General features: G+C 37.8%; 5 protein-coding genes across 5 annotated transcripts; 4 read left to right on the top strand and 1 right to left on the bottom strand.

Moving 5' to 3' along the window:
- Positions 1 to 615: 615 nt before the first annotated feature.
- LOC117617858 (phenylalanine ammonia-lyase 1) lies at positions 616 to 4654 on the top strand. Its single transcript, XM_034347456.1, has 2 exons — positions 616 to 1250; positions 2572 to 4654. The coding sequence occupies exons 1-2, from the start codon at positions 841 to 843 to the stop codon at positions 4319 to 4321; spliced, it is 2160 nt and encodes a 719-aa protein (XP_034203347.1). The 5' UTR covers positions 616 to 840; the 3' UTR covers positions 4322 to 4654.
- Positions 4655 to 5932: 1278 nt separating this feature from the next.
- LOC117620089 (adenosine kinase 2-like) lies at positions 5933 to 9641 on the top strand. The gene is made up of 12 exons (XM_034350191.1): positions 5933 to 6117; positions 6962 to 7015; positions 7324 to 7370; positions 7515 to 7546; positions 7650 to 7751; positions 7843 to 7910; positions 8188 to 8264; positions 8370 to 8467; positions 8577 to 8647; positions 8770 to 8836; positions 8926 to 9109; positions 9254 to 9641. The coding sequence occupies exons 1-12, from the start codon at positions 6035 to 6037 to the stop codon at positions 9394 to 9396; spliced, it is 1026 nt and encodes a 341-aa protein (XP_034206082.1). The 5' UTR covers positions 5933 to 6034; the 3' UTR covers positions 9397 to 9641.
- A 967-nt stretch (positions 9642 to 10608) lies between these two features.
- LOC117618348 (auxin-induced protein X15-like) lies at positions 10609 to 10989 on the bottom strand. Its single transcript, XM_034347937.1, has one exon. It carries the CDS (start codon positions 10987 to 10989, stop codon positions 10609 to 10611), a length of 381 nt encoding a protein of 126 aa, XP_034203828.1.
- Positions 10990 to 12609: 1620 nt separating this feature from the next.
- Positions 12610 to 13078, top strand: LOC117619621. The gene has a single exon (XM_034349621.1). It carries the CDS (start codon positions 12677 to 12679, stop codon positions 12899 to 12901), a length of 225 nt encoding a protein of 74 aa, XP_034205512.1. The 5' UTR covers positions 12610 to 12676; the 3' UTR covers positions 12902 to 13078.
- An 819-nt stretch (positions 13079 to 13897) lies between these two features.
- Positions 13898 to 21287, top strand: LOC117618482 (probable lysine-specific demethylase ELF6). The gene is made up of 8 exons (XM_034348039.1): positions 13898 to 14144; positions 14229 to 15504; positions 15724 to 15802; positions 15959 to 16026; positions 16575 to 16725; positions 16991 to 17568; positions 18315 to 18512; positions 18610 to 21287. The coding sequence occupies exons 2-8, from the start codon at positions 14343 to 14345 to the stop codon at positions 21033 to 21035; spliced, it is 4662 nt and encodes a 1553-aa protein (XP_034203930.1). The 5' UTR covers positions 13898 to 14144; positions 14229 to 14342; the 3' UTR covers positions 21036 to 21287.
- The last annotated feature ends 346 nt before the right edge of the window (positions 21288 to 21633 follow it).

The raw sequence follows: 21633 nt of genomic DNA, 5'->3' as shown, positions 1-21633 counted from the left end.
TTTTCTACAATTAGTAATTTCAGTAAAGTTTTATATCTTTGTTTTCCACAACAGTGTATTGGGTAAAGATCCTCTTGCTAGATATTCAGAATCTATTATATGTTAATGTCATAAAACCATAAATCTTCACCATACAATAAAAATAAACCAAATTGATATATTCACAATTTAACAAAATAACATATTAAAATTGTACGAGATTACCTTATACATAAATAACCAACAATTTATTTTTACAATTTAACAACATAACATAGCAAAACCTGTATTGCTGACCTTCCGTTGTACCCAAAACTACTAGTCATTTTTACAAATAGTTTTGCAGGGAATTAAGGATGACGTGCTGCTTTCGTGCCCTCTCTCACAGCCTGCTCACCAACCCCCTTCCTTCCAGTTATCATTGACAAGTAAAAGCCCGCGTTTTTGAACCCCACCTAAACTACACATGTTGTTCACAAACACACAAATTCTCCACGTGTCGCGCTGTCAACCGTTCAAGATCATGAAGATCCAAGGGCCACCTGCAGTTTTCAACTAACCCATCGGCCTACCAACCCCAGAACTCTATGCAGGAAGGCCCCTATATAAACAAGGCGAATATGGGTGAACCAACTCAGGAAAATTTTCACTCCTCATACTTAGAAAATTTTCCATCCAAATTCATCACCCTCTTCCTTTCCCATTCTCTCTTTCCATTCCCATATTTTCTTTCCATTTTTTGAGTTATAAAAAAAACCCTTTTGCCCTTTGTGCCATTTTGTAATTTGTCCCCTTGTCAAATTGTGACATTTTTCCTCATCCGGCTCGTCAAGTTTGGCATTGTTTGTGATCTGGGAAGCAATGGAAATCGGCAATAAGGATCAAAACGGCAATGGGTTGGAGTCGTTTTGCGTGGGGCATGATCAGCTACATGGGACACAGGACCCATTGAACTGGGGCATGGCTGCTGAGTCTCTGAAAGGGAGCCACCTGGACGAGGTCAAACGGATGGTCAACGAGTACAGGAAGCCAGTTGTCAGGCTGGGTGGAGAGAGCCTGACCATAGCTCAGGTGGCTGCAATTGCAAACCACGACAGTGGAGTCCACGTGGAGCTCTCTGAGGAAGCCAGAGCTGGGGTGAAGGCCAGCAGCGACTGGGTTATGGATAGCATGAGCAAGGGCACAGACAGCTATGGTGTAACCACTGGTTTTGGTGCAACCTCACACAGGAGAACCAAGCAAGGTGGAGCCCTCCAGAGGGAGCTAATTAGGTAATTAACTCTAATTAATTCATCCATTCAACATATCAAATCATCTTGCTTTCACGTTCTCATGAGATGGTTTAGGAATTCCATTATAAATGCGAGTAGATACTCGTTATCTCGCCTGATCATAACAAGTAACAAATTGATAGGGACTTTTCTCTGTTATGATGGTTTTTGTTTTTTTTCTTTTATGAATATGCTTGAATTCCCTGGTGGGAGTTTAATATGATTGAATTGAATAAGGATAGGGTGTAGCCATAATTTTTGATATATTTTTCTTATGCCACCAGCTATTTTTAGGTGAAAATTGGTGACTGTCAGTGTCTCACCTTATGTACTTATTGATGGCGGTATAGGTAGGTGAAGTCTTTTGAAATGGCCTTACCACCACCCCCCAAAAAAAAGAAAAAAAGAAAAAAAAAAGGGAAAATAATCTAGAGAAGGAGAATGACCATTTCACCAAAAAATTATAATAATTTTTTTTATTTTTAAATACATTTATATAATTTTTCTTTTTATAAGATTTTATTTGTCCAAACGTGAGTCATCATGTGATTGAGTCTTTCACCTGAGAATATAAATTCACTCTCCAAACCAAATAAAATAAATATTTTTATGTATTTACTACTATAACTGGTTTTTATTTATTTATTATTATTTATAAATATTTATATTCAGAGTAGGTTGAGTTTTCTATTTAATAGCTCAATTCTCCGTTTACATTTACTCAACCGTAGTTGTTTTTACAAACGAGGATAGCACTCCCTTGCTATTAAAAAGATGAATAAAAACAATTTCTATTTGTCAAAACATTTTGATAGTCTTGTGATTTAATAAGGATAAAGTAACTAATATTGATAATAAAATAATTTTATGACCGGTCAAAATAATTGGGGATTAAGCGCGACACAGATACATTATATTTATACTATTATTTAAGAGAAGATTTTTGTCAATGATTTTCTATAAAATAGTGCTATTTTATTAATATTTGCACTATTATTAATAAAATAGTCCTATTTTACATTTGCTTGACATAAAAGAAAGCTAATATAATAAAAGTAGAATAGTAATTTATAATCATTTAAAAAAAATAAACACAAAATATTTTAATCAAGAAAGCTCTCATTTTTCACAACATGTTGAATTTTGTGCACATGACAGTCTGGTCCTCTTACACAATAACTATAGAGGTCTCTGTTTTGGGAAAGGTATTTCATCCTGTTAACAGTGTATGTAAGAAAACCACTCTCCCCCAATATCAGCTTTTATAAATAAAAAAATATGGTGTTAATTGAGTTTTTTTTTTTTTTTTGTTGTTGAACAGATTCTTGAATGCTGGAATCTTTGGCAGCAGCACAGAATCTACCCACACATTGCCTCACACAGCAACAAGAGCAGCAATGCTTGTGAGGATCAACACACTCCTCCAAGGCTACTCAGGCATCAGATTTGAAATATTGGAAGCCATAACCAAGTTCCTCAACAACAACATCACCCCATGCCTTCCTCTGAGAGGAACAATCACTGCATCAGGGGACCTGGTTCCTCTCTCCTACATTGCCGGGCTTTTGATTGGCAGGCCCAACTCCAAGTCCACAGGGCCCAATGGAGAAACCCTCACTGCTGCTGATGCCTTCAAGTTGGCTGGGGTTAATGGTGGGTTCTTTGAGTTGCAGCCAAAAGAGGGTCTTGCATTGGTCAATGGCACTGCAGTTGGCTCTGGTTTGGCTTCTATGGTTCTCTTTGAGGCCAACACTCAAGCAGTTTTAGCAGAAGTCATGTCAGCAATTTTTGCTGAAGTTATGCAAGGGAAGCCTGAATTTACAGACCATTTGACACATAAATTGAAGCATCATCCAGGCCAAATTGAGGCTGCTGCCATAATGGAGCACATTTTGGCTGGAAGTGATTATGTAAAAGCTGCTGAAAAGGTGCATGACTTAGATCCTCTTCAGAAGCCTAAGCAAGACAGATATGCTCTTAGAACTTCTCCCCAATGGCTGGGCCCACAGATTGAAGTGATCAGAGCAGCAACCAAAATGATTGAGAGGGAGATCAACTCAGTGAATGATAACCCATTGATTGATGTCTCAAGGAACAAGGCTTTACATGGTGGAAATTTCCAAGGGACCCCAATTGGTGTTGCCATGGATAACACCAGATTAGCCATTGCTGCTATTGGCAAACTCATGTTTGCCCAATTCTCTGAGCTTGTCAATGACTTCTACAACAATGGGTTGCCTTCAAATCTCACAGGAAGCAGCAACCCAAGCTTGGATTATGGGTTCAAAGGTGCTGAAATTGCAATGGCATCTTACTGCTCAGAGCTCCAGTTCCTTGGCAACCCTGTCACCAACCATGTCCAAAGTGCAGAGCAACACAACCAAGATGTCAACTCCTTGGGATTGATTTCTTCTAGAAAGACAGCTGAGGCTGTGGACATATTGAAGCTCATGTCATCCACATACTTAGTTGCATTGTGCCAAGCTGTTGATCTGAGACATTTGGAGGAGAACTTGAAGAGCACAGTGAAGAGCACTGTCAGTCAAGTGGCCAAGAGAGTCCTAACAGTGGGCTTCAATGGTGAGCTTCACCCCTCTAGGTTCTGTGAGAAAGACTTGCTCAAGGTGGTTGACCGCGAATACGTTTTCGCTTACATCGATGACCCCTGCAGTGCTACCTACCCATTGATGCAGAAACTGAGGCATGTTCTAGTTGAGCATGCATTGAACAATGGTGAGAAGGAAAAGAGTTCAAGCACTTCAATCTTCCAAAAGATTACAGCTTTTGAAGAGGAGCTTAAGACCCTCTTGCCCAAAGAAGTTGAAAGTGCCAGGCTTGAATATGATAATGGAAAATCAGCAACCCCAAACAGAATCAAAGATTGCAGGTCTTACCCACTATACAAGTTTGTGAGAGAAGAGCTGGGAACTGCTTTGTTGACAGGTGACAAAGTAAGATCACCAGGTGAGGAAAGTGACAAGGTGTTCAATGCAATCTGTGCTGGAAAGTTTATTGATCCTCTGCTGGACTGCTTGAAGGAGTGGAATGGTGCTCCTCTTCCCATATCTTAGAGAGTGCTGGTTATGGCTTTACTACTGCAAATTACTTAATTTTCTTGTCAAAAATTTATGTTTTTTTTTAATCCCCTTTCATACAAGGCTGTATGGCCTTGAAACTGGAAAATGTATGTTTTTTTCTTCTTTTATTTTCATTTTATTGCTTATATGTTGTCTACATTGTAGTCGATCTTCAGCAGATCAACAAAATGTATTATAAACAAAAGTCACAAAAGGTGGCTTTATTTCTTTAAATCTCTTTCTCTATATCTGAGGATGTCTTCTTTTGCCCAACCTGTATGAAAAAAGCTGAAAGCAAGGAAGCTGACCAACTGGTATTGGTAAATACATTGATCAATATGATAGATTTTGTTAACTTGAAAAACATGTAAGGTCTCAACCAGCCGGCCTGATTGATTTCCAGTTTTGTTGAATAAGAAATAATTACTTCCTACAAGTACTGTTTCTCTCTGTCTCTGTTTTCTCTACCTCATTTTCTCAAAATTGTAATCGTTGTAGTTTAACTTCATTTAAACAGAATCCACAGCACAAACTTTTGTTTAAAAAAATTAATCACTTAAAAAGATGAAACCCCTCATGGCATCGTGGTAGTGTCTGTAAGAAATCTCAATTTCCTGTAATTTAGACTATCGCTTGTACTAAAAAAAAAAAAAAAAGAGGTGAAACTCTTGCTTCGAGAGAGATGTACGTTCTCAATCAATAAAATCCATTTGAATCGATGAGATGGGAATGGTGGGAACGGAAATGACAGGATGCTACTCATTGCCTCTCTTAAGTGAGATATTAGATGTCACACCAACCCCATTGTTGTTTAACTCCAATTGGAACCTTGTTTAATAAGTCAAGTTAGATCAGATATTTCTTTGTAAATGTCATAAGCGTTACTCTCATGTACTGAATCTTCAAAACTCTTTGGTAGGTGAAGGTGAAGATAAAGCTAATTACCAACCAAACGAAAACATAAAAAAGGGGGGGAGAGGAGGGAGGTGGGGGAGAAGCAGAAGGTCTCAATCAAGGCTGGCCACAAATCAATAGCTTTAAAAGTAGGACTGGTGTTTGGTATATGTTCATATCATGTTTGCTTGTACCATGCAAAAGAATGTTTTTTTTTTATTGGTGAGTAAGCAATATAAGATCTACAACAAAATTAACTCTTTCTTTTTCTTGAAATATGACATGTTACATTTATAATTTTTCTTTCTACCAAGAGCACATGACTCGTCATCGTTACGATATAAATTTCACCTTTATATTCATACGGTATTTTATTTATTAATTTTAATTCAAATGATATTTGTAACGGTTGGATGAAAAATAGATCTATCCTCAGTTCTTAAAGGACTACAGTAAAAAAACTATTTGGCATATCGAATTTGGCTTACACACACACATCACATATTTTCTAATTATTTTAGCTCAAGTATTAAGATAGATTTATGATTGTCTAAAAAAACCCCAAAGAAAAGAAAGAAAAAAATCACTACATTGTGACATAGTGGGTTGGTGACTAATTAAAAAATAAATTAAATCAAAAGAAAATTCAAAAGGAGCTTGGGGGTTGGTGATATTGAGTGACATCTCTCCTCCAAATCCCCACGTATGTTGCTTAGAATAAATACCTCGCAAACCCACACTCGCTTTGTGCTTGGCTGCTCGACCTCTGTTTCTTTCTCAGAACACATTTCAGAACTCTCGCAAATTTCATCAATGGCGTACGAGCGGGTTCTCCTGGGGATGGGCAATCCTCTTCTCGACATTTCAGCTGTCGTTGACGATGAATTCTTGACAAAGTAAGCCTCCATTTTGGTATCTTACGTTTTTATATTCTCATGCTCTGGTACTGTTTGGTTGCTCAGAAAATGGTAGGAAAACTAATGATGTGCGATCTGTTATTAAGATTTTCAGTTTTCGTCCTGCTTAATTTGATGGGTTTTGCCTCCGTTGTCAATAACTTGTATTGGGCAAACTCGTGTAGATAGATCTGAAACTTTTTTGTTTTAAGAAACAGAGGATTATGATAAAGAAAAATAGATCTGAAGGATTTTTTTTCTTTGTTTTGTTTTATGGGCTTAACCCAAAACCTCATCTTTTCCATAATGGTAGCAACCCAGATGAGCAATAGTTGAGTTCTTGTAGCTGATATATATGTCACTGTTTTGGTTTGGATCTGATCTGATTAGATATAGTGCAACAAATTCACCTTGTCACTGATGATTGGGATTGTGTGCTTTTAATAGAACTTCAATGGTTTTTCTTATCATTTATGCGCTTTGACCATGCTCACTTAGTTAAAGTGGAAAAGGCCAATGTGGTTACTTGCTTGTTTGATTGTGTGATTTTTTGTATTCACGGTATGTATGACTATGAAAAATCCATTTTTAACCTTCAATGAAAGTTTCTTCATTTCCTCTTTAATTACTTCCTTTTTTATTCTTTGGCCAACTCTTCAATTACTTTCAAGTGTTATAGCCTCATATTAGTTTTACTTCAAGCTTAATTTGTTGTTACACTGGAACTATAATCATAGATTAATGTTGTATTTAAATGTTTCTATATGCTGATTGTATTTTTTTCTCTTTCTTTGATCTATGCATCATGCCGTATGGAGAACTAAGTTGACTTATTTGCTGACAGATATGACATCAAGCCGAACAATGCCATTCTTGCTGAGGACAAGCACCTGCCCATGTAATTTCAGTTCATTTTTGGTTCTCATCCTTACTTTCTTGTTTTCTTATTAAATCACCTTGGTTTAGAAAATGTTGTCTTTTATTTCCATAGCTTCCAGTCAGTAACTAAAACCAATTAGCTTTCCCTGTTTGAACCCCATATCTTCTTATTGGCAAAAGGTGTTAGTTTTCTAATCTGTAAGCTCTATGTTTATAAGCTCCTCTTAGAGGTTCATTTAAACATAACATCATGATTGGTTTCTGGCATTTGCAACTTCCTGGAATATTGCATTTGCTTATTCAATCTTTGTGGATGGTTTTTCACAGGTATGACGAAATGGCTTCCAAGTCCAATGTAGAGTATATTGCTGGAGGTAAGTTGATAAGTTGTTCTCTTTGGTATTTGGTGATGCCATTTTTATGATCTTGTCTACAAACTTGCTTGATAACAATGCCTATTTTTCTATCCTTTGCAAGCTGTTGACTAATGTACTATATGTTTATTGTGCTCTCTTTAGGTGCGACTCAAAATTCAATTAGGGTTGCCCAGGTGTGTTTATGTATTTTTAAGAGAATTTTGTATTTTATTTAAGATCTGATTCAATCATATTGTACTGATAACAAATCTCAATTTCTGTGTTATTTTGTTAAAGTGGATGCTCCAAGTTCCTAATGCGACTAGTTACATTGGATCCATTGGGAAGGACAAATTTGGAGAAGAGATGAAGAAAAATAGTAAACTTGCTGGTGTTAATGTGAGTTTCTCTACATCTTCACCTACCCTACTGATCCCTCAGCTATCAAATTATTTTGAGTCACAAAATATTTATTTACATTTGTAATCAGGTACAATACTATGAAGATGACAAGGCTCCAACAGGAACATGTGCTGTTTGTGTAGTTGGTGGTGAGAGGTCAGTTTTACATCTTTTGCCTGTTCAAAAAACTGTTGCATGCTGATCTTCATAGCCATCTTCATGCTGATCCTCTTTTACTTTTATTACTGGTCTGTGTCATGCATTTAGATTTTACTCATGGTTCCCATCATGATCCTTTTATCAGTCATAGGTCATAGATTTTTGGAACAAAAGGCCCCTGCATAAAGTTTTCTATTTCTTTTTCTCCTCAACTAGTCCTATGGTTTATTAAAACTCTGCTGGGATTAATTTCCTGTTACAAATAATTGTACAGGTCCCTTGTTGCTAACTTATCAGCTGCAAATTGTTACAAATCTGAGCATTTGAAGCAACCAGAAAACTGGGCTCTTGGTATTACTTCCTTTGCTCTCTTGTTAATTCAAACCTCGTCTTTTTTATTAGTTTTGGTCATTTGTCCTCTCAGACTCATCTCTACATAAACTGATGCTTGAACAGTGGAAAAGGCAAAATATTTCTACATTGCTGGATTTTTCCTTACTGTGTCTCCTGAGTCCATCCAACTGGTTGCTGAACATGCAGCTGCAAACAATAAGGTATCAAAAATGTAGTTTTTCTTGGACTGAGTATGGACAATGTGGTTGGAGTCTTTCTCTTTTTGTTGGTAAATTCAATAGCTTCAGCAGCCTTCTCTTGCATGTGTAGGTATTCATGATGAATCTATCTGCTCCTTTCATTTGTGAGTTCTTCAAGGATGTGCAGGAGAAAGCCCTGCCGTAAGTCACTTCTGCCCTCAACCCCCCACCCCTTAAAATAAAAATAAAAAAGTAAAGAAAATTAGTTTCTTGGTGTTCATGATGTCCCTCAATGGAGAGTACTGAATTTCCTTTTCATATAGGTACATGGACTATGTTTTTGGGAATGAGACAGAAGCAAGAACCTTTTCAAGGGTTCATGGCTGGGAGGTAACACTACTTGGTCTTGGGTATCTCAAATTTGACAGCATAACTTCTAATCTCTACCAGTCACTAATTATAATGTCTTTTGCAATCAGACTGACAATGTCGAGGAGATCGCTATAAAGATTTCCCAGTTGCCCAAAGCATCAGGTGCTCACAAGAGGATTACTGTGATCACACAAGGTGCAGATCCTGTTGTGGTTGCTCAGGATGGGAAGGTGAAATTGTATCCTGTGATCTTGTTGCCTAAGGAGAAGCTGGTTGATACCAATGGAGCTGGTATGATTTCTTACCCCTTAACTTTAAGCAATTATCAATGTTTACCGGTGAAACACTTGAGTGGGAAATCAGGATTACAGATGAAGAACAGAAGAGGTCATGTTCAATAATGATTAACAAAACCCATAATGTTTCTTGTGGCAGGGGATGCATTTGTTGGGGGATTCTTGTCTCAGCTGGTTCAAGAGAAGCCCATGGAAGACTGTGTTAGAGCTGGTTGTTATGCCGCAAATGTTGTCATCCAAAGGTCAGGCTGCACATACCCCGAAAAGCCTGATTTCCATTAGGCCCCATTTCTCAACAGTTCAGCTCCATGTAGTTCCATTTGTGGTAGAGTTGGATTTCATGCTGATGTAATTGTCAGAGCCGGCAGTGTTTATGTCCTAAACCCATTTATCTGGTATAGGAGTTTGTTTGTTTTGATGTTAATTTTGTTTGTGATCCTTGTCACATAAAGATGACATCGATGGCAATTTTTTTTACAGAACGTATTTTCCATATTAATATCAAAAAAGCTGAACTAGTTATCGCAGTCTCTTTTAGTAATTTTATTTTCATGGTTTAATTTGAGTACACTGCATTCCCTTCAAACTTGGCTGATGCCCTCAGAACTTTTTCAATTACGAATGTAAGTTAGGAGAGATTCTTAGGTGTCACCGGTTGTATACACCCTTGAGTGAGAGTGATTGCTACAATCTCTTTCTACTTCTATGGGTTTTCCCAAGATAATACTGTTGGGTCTACGATCTGTGTGGGTATACCGTATATGTACATAGGTACAAGTGTGACGAACAGTGGAAATTACATGTAAACCTTGCAATAGTTATATCAAATTATCCATTTATCATCGATTCACATAACTAAGTCACTTAAATCAAGCACTCTCGAAAAATGAAGAAAGCAAAGCGGCGATAAAATTACAATTCGTAAACTCATTCACAAGGTTAGATGGCTTCATTTGCCCAATTCTGGTTACAACTTACAATTAGCCTGGGAAGCACTAGGCTCCTTTAGCACTCTAATTGCAGATAAATGCTTTGACTTAAGGAGGCTCTGCTAATCTAAATTTGGAAATGAAGCATGCAAAAGCATATGATCAGTTGGAATATTGGCCTAATAAAAGTTGCTTCACCATCAAGGAACTTAAAATTGGGGATCTTACTCACTTTTAGCATCTACGAGATGGTATGAATGCTAAGTTTGAGATATTTATGAATAATTTCGGTAGCATTACGTAGAGTAGATTAGGCTGTGGTGGAGTTTTTGCAATTAGAGAAATAATGCTATTCCCCTACACAAAGTTACATCTCTATCATGCCAATCAAATCACAGTTGCCGCACTAAGTATGACTTGGAAAACTGAATGATGTGTCACAGAAGGAAGCTTGAGTTTTATTTATTATTTAGAATATAGCTATAGCCTGATTGACCCTCCATATAATTTGATCATCGAACTAAAAATCATGTGTAGATATTTGGGCACTTGAATACATGGCACCTCAATGATAATGAAGCCCCTGATCAAGTTCAGCGCCGATGCAGCAAAGAACGCTGAGGAAAATGCATTCGTTGCAAGGAATGCAGAGCTTTGAGTTGGTGGAAAACTGGAACACTTCCTCAGCGTGATCAAGCAATGCCCTGAACAAAGGGTGGCTGAGCAAGGCAACCTTGATGACATATCTTTTGCAATCTTCACCAACATACACCACCAAATGGCCTTTTGGGACATCTTTTGGGATGTAGTCCTCCTCATCAAAGCAGAACCACATGTATCTATGGCTAGTGTGACCCCAGATTGCACTCTTTAGGACACTAGCACCGGCTTTCCTGCATCTACGAAAGCATTGCTTGATGAGAAACTTGCTCTCTGTCGGCTTCATCGATGTTCATGACAACTAGACTGTGAGAGTGAGAGAGTGAAAGAGAGGGCACTGAGGATTGTATGGCAGCGAAGTTTAGCTTTATATAGCAGTATGTAAGTGAAAATTACATCCCAATGTAGATTGGCTACTGTTTGGGATATTCTAAAATAATAGATTATTTTGCCACAGTTGTGTTTGTGTGTGTGTGTGTGTGTGAGAGAGAGAGAGAGAGAGAGAGAGAGAGCAGTGGATTCTTATTACATTTTGGTGGGGGTAGTAAATTAGATCATAGTTCACTTGCAATTAGTGTTCCAATTATGGAAGTATATAGCTCATAATCAACCATCATTTTCATATTTCCCCAGTTAATGTACATCTGTCTGAACTAAATGAGAGGACTGAATCAAAAGTACAATAGAAAAAGAAGAAGAAGAGAAATTAGAAAAACCATTCCCAGAAATTTAGAAATGTACCAGCCAAGAATGATGCCATTCATTAAGTAAACCTAGTCTCAGTGTGTTTGTGTTTATGGAACAATCTGTCTGTAATTTTTTTGGAACTTGAAATTTGAATGGAACATAAAGTACACCAATGAAAAACTTGTTAAATAAACTTCAGAAGCAACTTTGTTTTCTTTTTGCTGCATTGTTTGAAGTTTTCTTGAGAATTGCATGTGGCCAATTGGTACAAGTCAATTTGAGCCATGGCCCATGAGCTATAGAGCACACAGATTTCAATTAAAATAAGTTTTCCTGGTAAGTTGGTATATATATATATATATATATATATGAAGAATGAGACCCTCAGCATGACACATCATTCAATTTCAAAAGCCAACGGATCTTCCTATATGGCTCCACTCTGCACCCACAGAAAGAGAAGAGAAGAGAGAGAGAACTCCCTGATTCTGCTGTTAGAGAGGTTAGAAGGTCAAATCTGGTTGATTTGGACAAAATTTGAAGTTATAGCACAGTATTATCCATGCATTATCTTTTTAGCCTTTGTTGGCAGAGTTTGGATTATTTTTCTTTTGTTAAAATGGAAAAGTGACAACATTAGTTGTTGAAGATGTTATCTTGTCTAACATTCCCCTTGCAACATGCATGTGTTTATGTTCAGGCTTTGATATTCTATACAATTCAGCTCTCGCCCCATGCACTTGTACATGGCAGCTTTATTTTTTGGTCTTCAGATTTGTGTTTTTGAGTGGCAATTTAAATTTGTGAACAATAATGAAAACAACCCATTTTCAATCCCCATCCCTCTCTTTCATTACTCAAAATAGGAGAAATTTTTATATGTTCCGAGAAGTCCAAATATCTCACATTGATGGGACCATATTCACCAATGGTTATGGCTCACAAAATCACTTCAAAATACTGAATTAGAGTGCTAGAAGCTAAACATAGAGAATACTAAATTGTATGATTAGCCACTTTAACCTATTTCTTGGGGGAAAAAAACCAACTAAAATATATGGCTTTTATTGTAAATTGCAATCCCAACCTCATATTTTCATCACCATGTTTTGCTCCAAACCGCCTAAAACATGAGGCACACATCTTTCTTCCCTAAGTATGTCCAACTTCTCACCCCTTATAAAAACCTAACCCCATCAATATTTATAATTTCATCTTCATTTTTCAAACACAATTCAATCAAAACCCTCACAAAAATTAAGAAAACACCAAAAAGGATCAATAATATGGCCAATAAAACTGCCATTCTCATTTGTGTGCTAGTTGTTGTGATTGGATGTAGCAGCATGCAGGGCAGTGAAGCAATCTCAGCATGCGCCAAGCCATGCATGCCAGTCTGCATGAAGGAGGAAGGGGCAAGCATTCCCATCTGTGAGATTGCCTGTGAGAACTATTGCAAACAGATCTCCGGCAACCGGAATTCTGACTGGAATCGATATCGCAACCTTTGATTGTTCATCAAGCAAGTTTCAGATTTAATTAAGTTCTAATTAAATTGGTCTAAATAAATGATGTAACTACTGGAATTTTGTGAATATTATAAGGGTAGCTGAACAATATTCCATTGTAGTTTGTAAATAAAAATGCAATATTCTTTACCAAGCATACTTTGTAATATTTTTTTACCATCAGTTTCTTTACTATCATATACAACATTCCCCTCACAAAATAAAATGAGACTCGTAATTAGCTCGTAGAATGTTAAAATAACAAAAGTGCAATCACCAAACGAATCGTCATCATCATTTTATTGAAAACTTTTTCATATTGGTCCCCTCACTTTCTAAATATAGTACGTGAAATCTTTGATCTTGTTGAAAGTAACTTTTGTTCTTTTCTAATTTCTATCTAAATGGTAAGGCATTTTGATCGTGACATTGAAATAACCTTGCAATATGTAATCTCTCCACTGTCTCTTATTGTTAATGTCAAACCCCCTGCGGGTCTTTTTCTCTCTCGCTCTTTATGTGATTAATTATATGAACTTCATGAAGAGATATATATATATATATATATATAAAGGAATGTTACACTCGTGATATGTAAGTGTTTCTCTAATCATACATGTATGTAATGAGAGTTAAATGTGAAGTCTTTCTCCACTCCCGAAGTATATGGATAATTCCAATTACATCCTAATTAATCACTTCTTATCAAAATTTTCTCCACAATTCACTTTTTATTTTGATTTCCTTTGTTTAATTTCAATTAAAATATTAATCATATCATACCCCTATATTGTTACACATAAATTATTAGTACAAGTTATCTGTGATGCTAGTGATAGCTTATCTTAGATTTAAAAGAAAATATCTGACAAAAGAAAAATAAAGGTTGACTTATATTCTTTTTTTGAGTTATAACTTATCTTGTTTTTGTGGGTCTGAAGGTATACTTATCTATTTGGTACCACCATTTCTATATGATATATTCAAGACCGTTGTATGTTAAAATGCGCACATACGCGCAATGTAACCCAACCCAAGTCGTACCGTCAGAAAACAACAGTGACTTCCTTCGTGCGCTGTGTCCCAGCCGCGCAAATTAGCGACCGCCCTTCGCCAAAACTCTATCCTGAGGCAGTTTCAAGATTGTCGCGCAAAACCTAGACAAAGCTCTCTCTTTCTGTGATTACACCACTTGGAATTGGGAGTGCTTCTGAAGGCTAATCAACCAGTCTCGTTGAATGTACAGGTTCTCAATTAGTCAATTTCTGAGCTTTATGTATGAATAATTGCTACAAACATATGCCAATTGACTCAAATCTTGCACTTTTAGGGTTTCGCTACTGGGTTGGTCTTGTAACTTCATTGATTACATGATTAGAAGCCAATGTACCAAAAGCTTATATCTTTTAGGAGAATAATGTTGTGGATGTGAATCTTGGGAAAAATGGGTGATGTTGAGATACCCAATTGGCTGAAAGGGTTGCCATTGGCGCCCGAGTTTCGACCGACTCATACTGAATTTGCAGACCCAATTGCGTATATATCGAAAATTGAGAAGGAAGCTAGTGAATTTGGTATTTGCAAGATTATCCCACCGTTGCCAAAACCCTCGAAAAGATATGTTTTTAGCAACTTAAATAAGTCGCTTGCTAAGTGCCCAGAATTGGGTTCTGATGTAAATTTGTTGAATGATTGTTCTCCCCTGAAAACGGGTTCTGGGGATGGTCGTAGTGATGGGGAGGCTAGGGCAGTCTTTACCACAAGGCACCAAGAATTGGGCCAGAGTGTGAAAAGAGTGAAAGGGGCAGCAGTTCAGAATCCGCCATCAGGTGTTCATAAGCAAGTGTGGCAAAGTGGGGAAATTTATACTTTGGAGCAGTTTGAATCTAAGTCTAGGGCTTTTGCAAGGAGCATATTAGGTACAATTAAGGAGGTCTCTCCATTGCTTATAGAGGAAATGTTTTGGAAGGCAGCTTCTGAGAAGCCTATATATGTGGAGTATGCAAATGATGTGCCTGGGTCTGCTTTTGAAGAACCGGTTGGTCAATTCCGTTATACTAATAGGCGGAGGAGGAAGAGGAATTCTTACCATAGAAGTAGAGAAAACTCTGATAGTAAGACAAGTGACCTGATTAGCAGTAGTGAAAGAGACTCTCATAGTATTGAAGTTAAAAATGCTTCTCCTAAGAATGTTTCAGATACATGTTTAGAGGTATCCAAATCATCTACTGCTCCAGAAATCTTGTCAGCAGAAGAAACCTCCCAATCTTCTAGGCGAAAAAATCCAAATGCATGTTGTGATACAGAAGGTACTGCTGGTTGGAGGCTTTCAAACAGTCCTTGGAACTTACAAGTAATTGCACGCTCACCTGGTTCACTTACTCGTTTCATGCCTGATGATATCCCGGGTGTTACTTCTCCTATGGTTTACATTGGAATGTTGTTCAGTTGGTTTGCTTGGCACGTTGAAGATCATGAGCTTCACAGCATGAATTTTCTTCACACGGGATCTTCAAAGACTTGGTATGCTGTTCCAGGAGATTATGCATTTGATTTTGAGGAACTTATTCGCACTGAGGCATTTGGTGGTAATGTTGACCGCCTAGGTATGTGAAACTCTTCATGGCTGGTTCATTGGTTGTTTCATAAAAGCTTACAATTTTAGCAGATTGGAAATCCAAAATATGGCATCTCCAAAAAAATTTTAATTCAATTTTTTTATGTGTTCTGTTCTTATAGGATTGCCCATTCCATTCTGAAATTTATTGAGTGTTATTACTTCTATAGCCTTTTTCTAACTCAGGTCCAGTTTCTCTTATTGCCAGCTGCTCTCTCATTACTGGGTAATAAAACAACTTTAATTTCACCTGAGGTTGTTGTTGCATCGGGAATTCCTTGTTGCAGGTGGGTTTTTCTTTTCTCGTTCTTGTTACTTCTGTGGTCCATTATAATGTTAATTTAGTTTGTGGATTTCTTTTACATGTTAAATATTTTGGCTTTGATCCGTGAATCGGAGTCTTTATTGGGTTCTACTTATGTCCATTCTGGTTTCTTCTTTAGGTTAATACAGAACCCTGGTGAGTTTGTTGTGACTTTTCCAAGGGCTTACCATGTAGGATTCAGCCACGGTAATTGTTTTATATTTTTGCACGTAGTACTTAATTTTGGAGGAGGATATGATAATTGTAACATTTTGGCCTGAACTCTGTTCTGACTCTTTGAATGCGCACAACTAGGTATTTGTGGCAGAAAGCCTAGGATATATATATATATATATATATATATATATATATATAGAGAGAGAGAGACACACACACACATCAAATCTACAGGGAAAGGTGTAAATACTTAAAGGATTCAATTCCTTTGTGAACATGTGGTGTTTGAGCCAAACTTAATTTTAAAATGCGTACTGTAAAAAAGGACCAAACCCTTGGAATAATTTCACCTCTGCCAATGCCTTATTGACCATAATTGCTGATATGGCAATGTTTTGACAAACTTACATTATTTCTGACAATTGCATTAGTAATTTTTATATTCATTTGTTACTGACATCGTGATCCTTTGTAACATGCGACATGATGTTTCCCATTTTCGTTTGCAAGTCATACTTTTTCATAAAGTTTCTCTTTATTCTATTTAAACATATTTTATTACCTATTTGGAATATAAGGTTTTAACTGTGGGGAAGCTGCCAACTTTGGAACACCACACTGGCTTGAAGTAGCTAAAGAAGCTGCAGTACGTAGAGCTGCTATGAATTATCTTCCTATGCTCTCCCATCAACAGCTGCTATACCTCTTGACCATGTCTTTTGTTTCAAGGTCAGCCAACCATCTTATTTGGATTATTTTGAGCGAAAGATAGTCTCAGTATGGTTGTACATGCTGCTTCTGGAACTTGTTCGTTGATGATTCAGTTAATCATGATTGTGATAAAGTTGTTCTTTTGCATTTGCTCTTCTACGCCTTAGTTAGATGATAGAACTGCATTATGACTTTGCTTGTTGTCTTGATAAAGTTGTCAAATGGGGCACCTGATAGACATTGTTTCTCTTGTTTTGGCTTTGCATTTTTGTTATTATGCTAGAGTGCCAAGGTCCCTACTACCAGGTGTGCGGGGTTCGCGTATGAGAGATCGGCAAAAGGAAGAAAGGGAGTTATCGGTAAAGAAGGCTTTTGTTGAAGATATGTTAAAGGAAAATAACGTTTTATCCGTCCTTCTTCAGAAAGAATCAAGTTACCATGCAGTATTATGGAACCCAGATTTACTTCCATATACAAGTAAAGAGCCCCTAACACCCAGTGCAGGTGCTCCTGTTGATATGAAGCCAAAAGAAAATGCTACCCATATTCAGTGTGGAAATAATAATAATGATCAGAACTTACTGTTTGATGAGATGAGTTTGTATATGGAAAATATGAATGATTTATATTTGGGTAGTGATGATCTGTCATGTGACTTTCAAGTCGACTCAGGGACATTGGCATGTGTGGCTTGTGGAATACTTGGGTTTCCATTTATGTCAGTAGTGCAGCCATCTGAGAAAGCATCAGTGAAACTTCAGCCTGAATATTTTTTGGCTCAAGAATTCCCTGGAGTTTCAGGACTTGAGAAATCTCATTTGTCTACAGGCCATCAAGCATTTGTCAAGGGCTGTGTTACAGGTATTGGAATATGGATCCACATCTCTTCCCTTGCCTCATATTTTTGGCCTTCTCAAATAACTTCCATTATCTATTCATTTAGCCAAAAAAAAAAAAAAAAAGGAGAAGTCATATTTGGTCAACAGTAAGGCTTATCTTAAAAGTATGTGACCATGTACCGTCTAAATGGGAAGAAATTATATTTCCTTTTAACCTGTTGTGTTTTTACCAGCCAGTAGTTGAAACTTTAGATTTCACCACCCTGGTTAGTGCTTCTTATAGGTTGATTATATGTTTAGGAAGTAAAATATAATTTCAAATCCCTCAAAATTAGCTCTTATAGTTGGATTATCAGGGAGTGGCAAAATTATCTCCAGAGCCCTTAAAAATAGATATTTTCCTATATAATTGGTACAGTTTCAGGTCTTTTGGGAGCCTAGTGCTGTTATTTTCTTTTGGCCAGCTGTGCAGATTTTGACAAAGTATTGTGGTACGCAGAAATGGAACTGCCTTCACACTTTCAGTTGTGAAGCATCTGCAGCTAATTTTTGAGATCTTCCTATGCACTCGTTTATGGTTTCTTCTTCTGTTTCTGACATAGGACCTTGAATCTGCTTGCTTTCAGACACCTGAATGTATTAATTGTTCTCCGTAGTGTATTGTCACATAAATAGGGTCAATATTTTCTTTATTGTATAGACTACATTGTTTCCAGATGTTTTCCACGAAACCAAATGTTCAAATCTTTTCTTTTCTTTGTTCTGCAGAGGATCCGTCTCCTGTTCCCAATGTCATGTCACCTGCAAAGGATCCCCTAATACCTTCCACAACCAAGCTTAATAAGGATTGGAATACTGTTAATAAATTTCTGAGACCGCGGAGTTTCTGCCTTGAGCATGCTGTTGAAATCGTGGAGTTGTTGCAGAGTAAAGGTGGAGCGAACGTGCTTGTAATTTGCCATTCTGGTAATCTGGAAAACACTAGTACTTGATATTCTCTCTCATTTTGCAAAATTGTTTTACTTGTGGGTAGTTGATTCTTTATTTATTTGGATTTCTGCAGACTATCAGAAAATAAAGGCTCCTTCTGCTGCAATTGCAGAGGAAATAGGTTGCTCTTTTAATTATACTGAGGTTCCATTGGATATTGCATCGAAGGAAGATCTGAATTTGATAGATCTTGCAGTCGATGATGAACATGATGAATGTAGAGAAGACTGGACCTCAAAGTTGGGTATCAACTTAAGGTACTGTGTCAAGGTCAGAAAGAATTCATCCTCAAAGCAAGTCCAGCATGCATTGACATTGGGTGGATTGTTCTCCAAACAGAGCCCGAGCTCAGATTTTCAGAGGGTCAAATGGCAATCCAAAAGATCTCGATCTAAAAAGCTTAATCATCCAGCACATTGTAGACCATGTGGGAGCATTGAGAAAAAGGATGAAGTGGTGGAGAGAAAGTCAGATGACACCTCTATTAAGAGGGACGAAAAAATAATTCAATATTCAAGAAGGAACTATAAGCTAAAAGCAGGTGATTCAACAGGAGCAGGTAGGATCTGTGGGTACCCCGCTACTTGTGGAGAGGGTGATAAACATAGTAGAATGGCATCAGAAAGTAACATTCGGGACATTGGGAATTCCACGAGCAGTTGTGAAAGATTTTATTCCTCCAAGTCAAATAGAATGTCTGAAACATATCCTGTTGTTCAGATGCTTGAAGCAACCAAGGATATCAGTTTGTACTCTACTCCTTCACAAGTTGCAGCTAAACTTGCGACTACTACATTAATAGCTGAAGGCGTTGAGGCACAGGTTGAGAATCACAGTTCGGAAGGAAGAAATATGTACGGTGAAGGTTGTGGTTTAGTATCAAGAGATAGTTCTGATATGCAAGATGAGATCGCGATCCCTGAAGAAGCCAGTGAGAACAAGTCTGAGGCACAAATGGTGAATAGAGTAATGGAGATATCTTGTATGAACAGTGAAGTTTGTGATTCCTTGACTTTGGGTGATGAAGTGCAGCCAGAAAACCAAACTACCAACAAAAGAAACGACAAGGCACCAGTTTCATGTAGTTCCCATCTGTCGCAGGATCCTACTTTTGCTGCGGCTGAGGACTACGATGGATGTCCAAGAGAGACCCACATTGCAGATGAGTTTAGCAAGGATGTATCTTTAGAATTCAAACTGGAAGAAGAAATTAAGAGTCTGAAAGAAAGAAATGAGGAACCCAGTTTAAGTCCTACCAGACAAATAAATGAGCCCTCTCCTGCTTCAATTGAAGGAACTTCAGAAGTTCCTAGAGAGCTCTGTGCTGCAGAAGATTCTTTCCCTTGTCCAATTTCATGTAGTGAAGAATTCCGGACTGCAGATAGAAGTGAGGGGGAACATGTCTCCACCTCAGTGACACAAATGGAAATAACTCAACCGTGTATCTCAATGGAAGAATCTTCTCAAGTTCCAAGGGGTTGCTCTTCTCAGGAAGGCCCAGACAATGGTGTGACTTCAGACACAGTTCAGCAAGAAGTACAGACTACAAATGGACCTATAAAGGAACCTATACTTGGTCTTGTCATAGAAACAGAAAATCAGCCAACACCTGGTTCAGTTGAAGAATTTGAGGTTCTGAGAGTGACCTGTGCCACAGAGAACATCAATGGTTTTGTGGCTTTGGATAATAAAGAACGGAGAAAAAACCGGACTACAAATAGTAGTGAGGAACTCATTTATAGTCAAGATATTGCCAGATGCCAGCCGTTACCTGCTTCAATCCAAACATATTCTAGAATTAAAAGAGAGCCTCGTGCTGCTCAAGGCTTACGCAACTCCAGTGAAGTTTGCTTATCACCACTTGATAAAGAGTTGGAAAGCAGTGGGTCTTCCATTGCAGACCCTGCACCAATCCCTGAAATGGGAAGAAAAAGAAAGAGAGAAGTGGAGCAAATAAAAGATGACAATTTCAATTTCAATGGATTTATTAGGGGCCCATGTGAAGGATTGAGACCAAGGGCTGGGAAGGATGCAATGAGTAGAAGCGGGATAGACAACCTCCACAAAGAGGTGGAGGAGAAGCCAGTGACAAAGAAGGTGAAGAAACCTTCAGATCCTCCCAATCCCAAGTATAAGAAAGAACAAGAAAGGAAGTCTCACAGGTGTGACCTAGAAGGCTGTCGCATGAGTTTCGGAACAAAGGCAGAGCTAGTGTTGCACAAGCGTAACTGCTGCCCACATGAAGGGTGTGGTAAGAGATTTAGCTCCCACAATTATGCAATGATACACAGCCGTGTGCATGATGATGATAGGCCCCTCAAGTGCCCTTGGAAAGGTTGCTCCATGTCGTTCAAGTGGGCATGGGCACGGACTGAACATATACGAGTCCACACTGGAGAGCGGCCGTACCAGTGCAAGGTTGAGGGCTGTGGCCTCTCCTTCAGGTTTGTATCAGATTTTAGCCGTCACAGACGGAAAACAGGGCATTATGTGAGCTAACCTGCCTGAAGATTCGTTGTTTTGTTCAGGTTACTTGTGTAACATATGATGGGTATAAGCAAAAGGGGTTTCTGGGGCCAAAGAGGCCTACAGGATCTCGTGTAATCTTCTTTTTTTTTGTTTTCGGTTAGAATCTCATGTAATATTGGATAGTCTGGTTAGGTGTAGATTAGTACGAATTTACTTTTTTGTAGCTGCAATTCACTCACCAATTATTTGAATGCACCGATAGTTTTCTGTCTATTTAGCCTATTTTGATTGGTTTGGTTTTGAAACCAGGTGCCATGATGCCAATGTCCTTGATGTCTCCATGTTCTTTCATATTTTGACACTAATCTCAAACCATTTTGTTCTTTTTTTATGCATACGTACATGGTACAGGAGGATTTGCTTTCAAATAACAAAGGGATATTTTGTCGGGCTTCTAATTTCATTGCTAGAACAGTTTATCTTTACATTCTTTTTTATTTTTACGAAATGATATTCTAACTACTCTGTATGGAACAAGCGTGCAAAGGACATGACCTTAGTCAACTGGCTTAACTCACATATGTAACAACAGTTTCGTGGAACATCACATCTGCATTTTTTCTTTATA

This window comes from Prunus dulcis, chromosome 2, assembly GCF_902201215.1.
Source record: "Prunus dulcis chromosome 2, ALMONDv2, whole genome shotgun sequence".
Lineage (NCBI taxonomy): Eukaryota > Viridiplantae > Streptophyta > Magnoliopsida > Rosales > Rosaceae > Prunus > Prunus dulcis.
The sequence above is the reverse complement of the archived record's forward strand: the minus strand, read 5'-3'. Positions and strand labels throughout refer to the sequence as shown.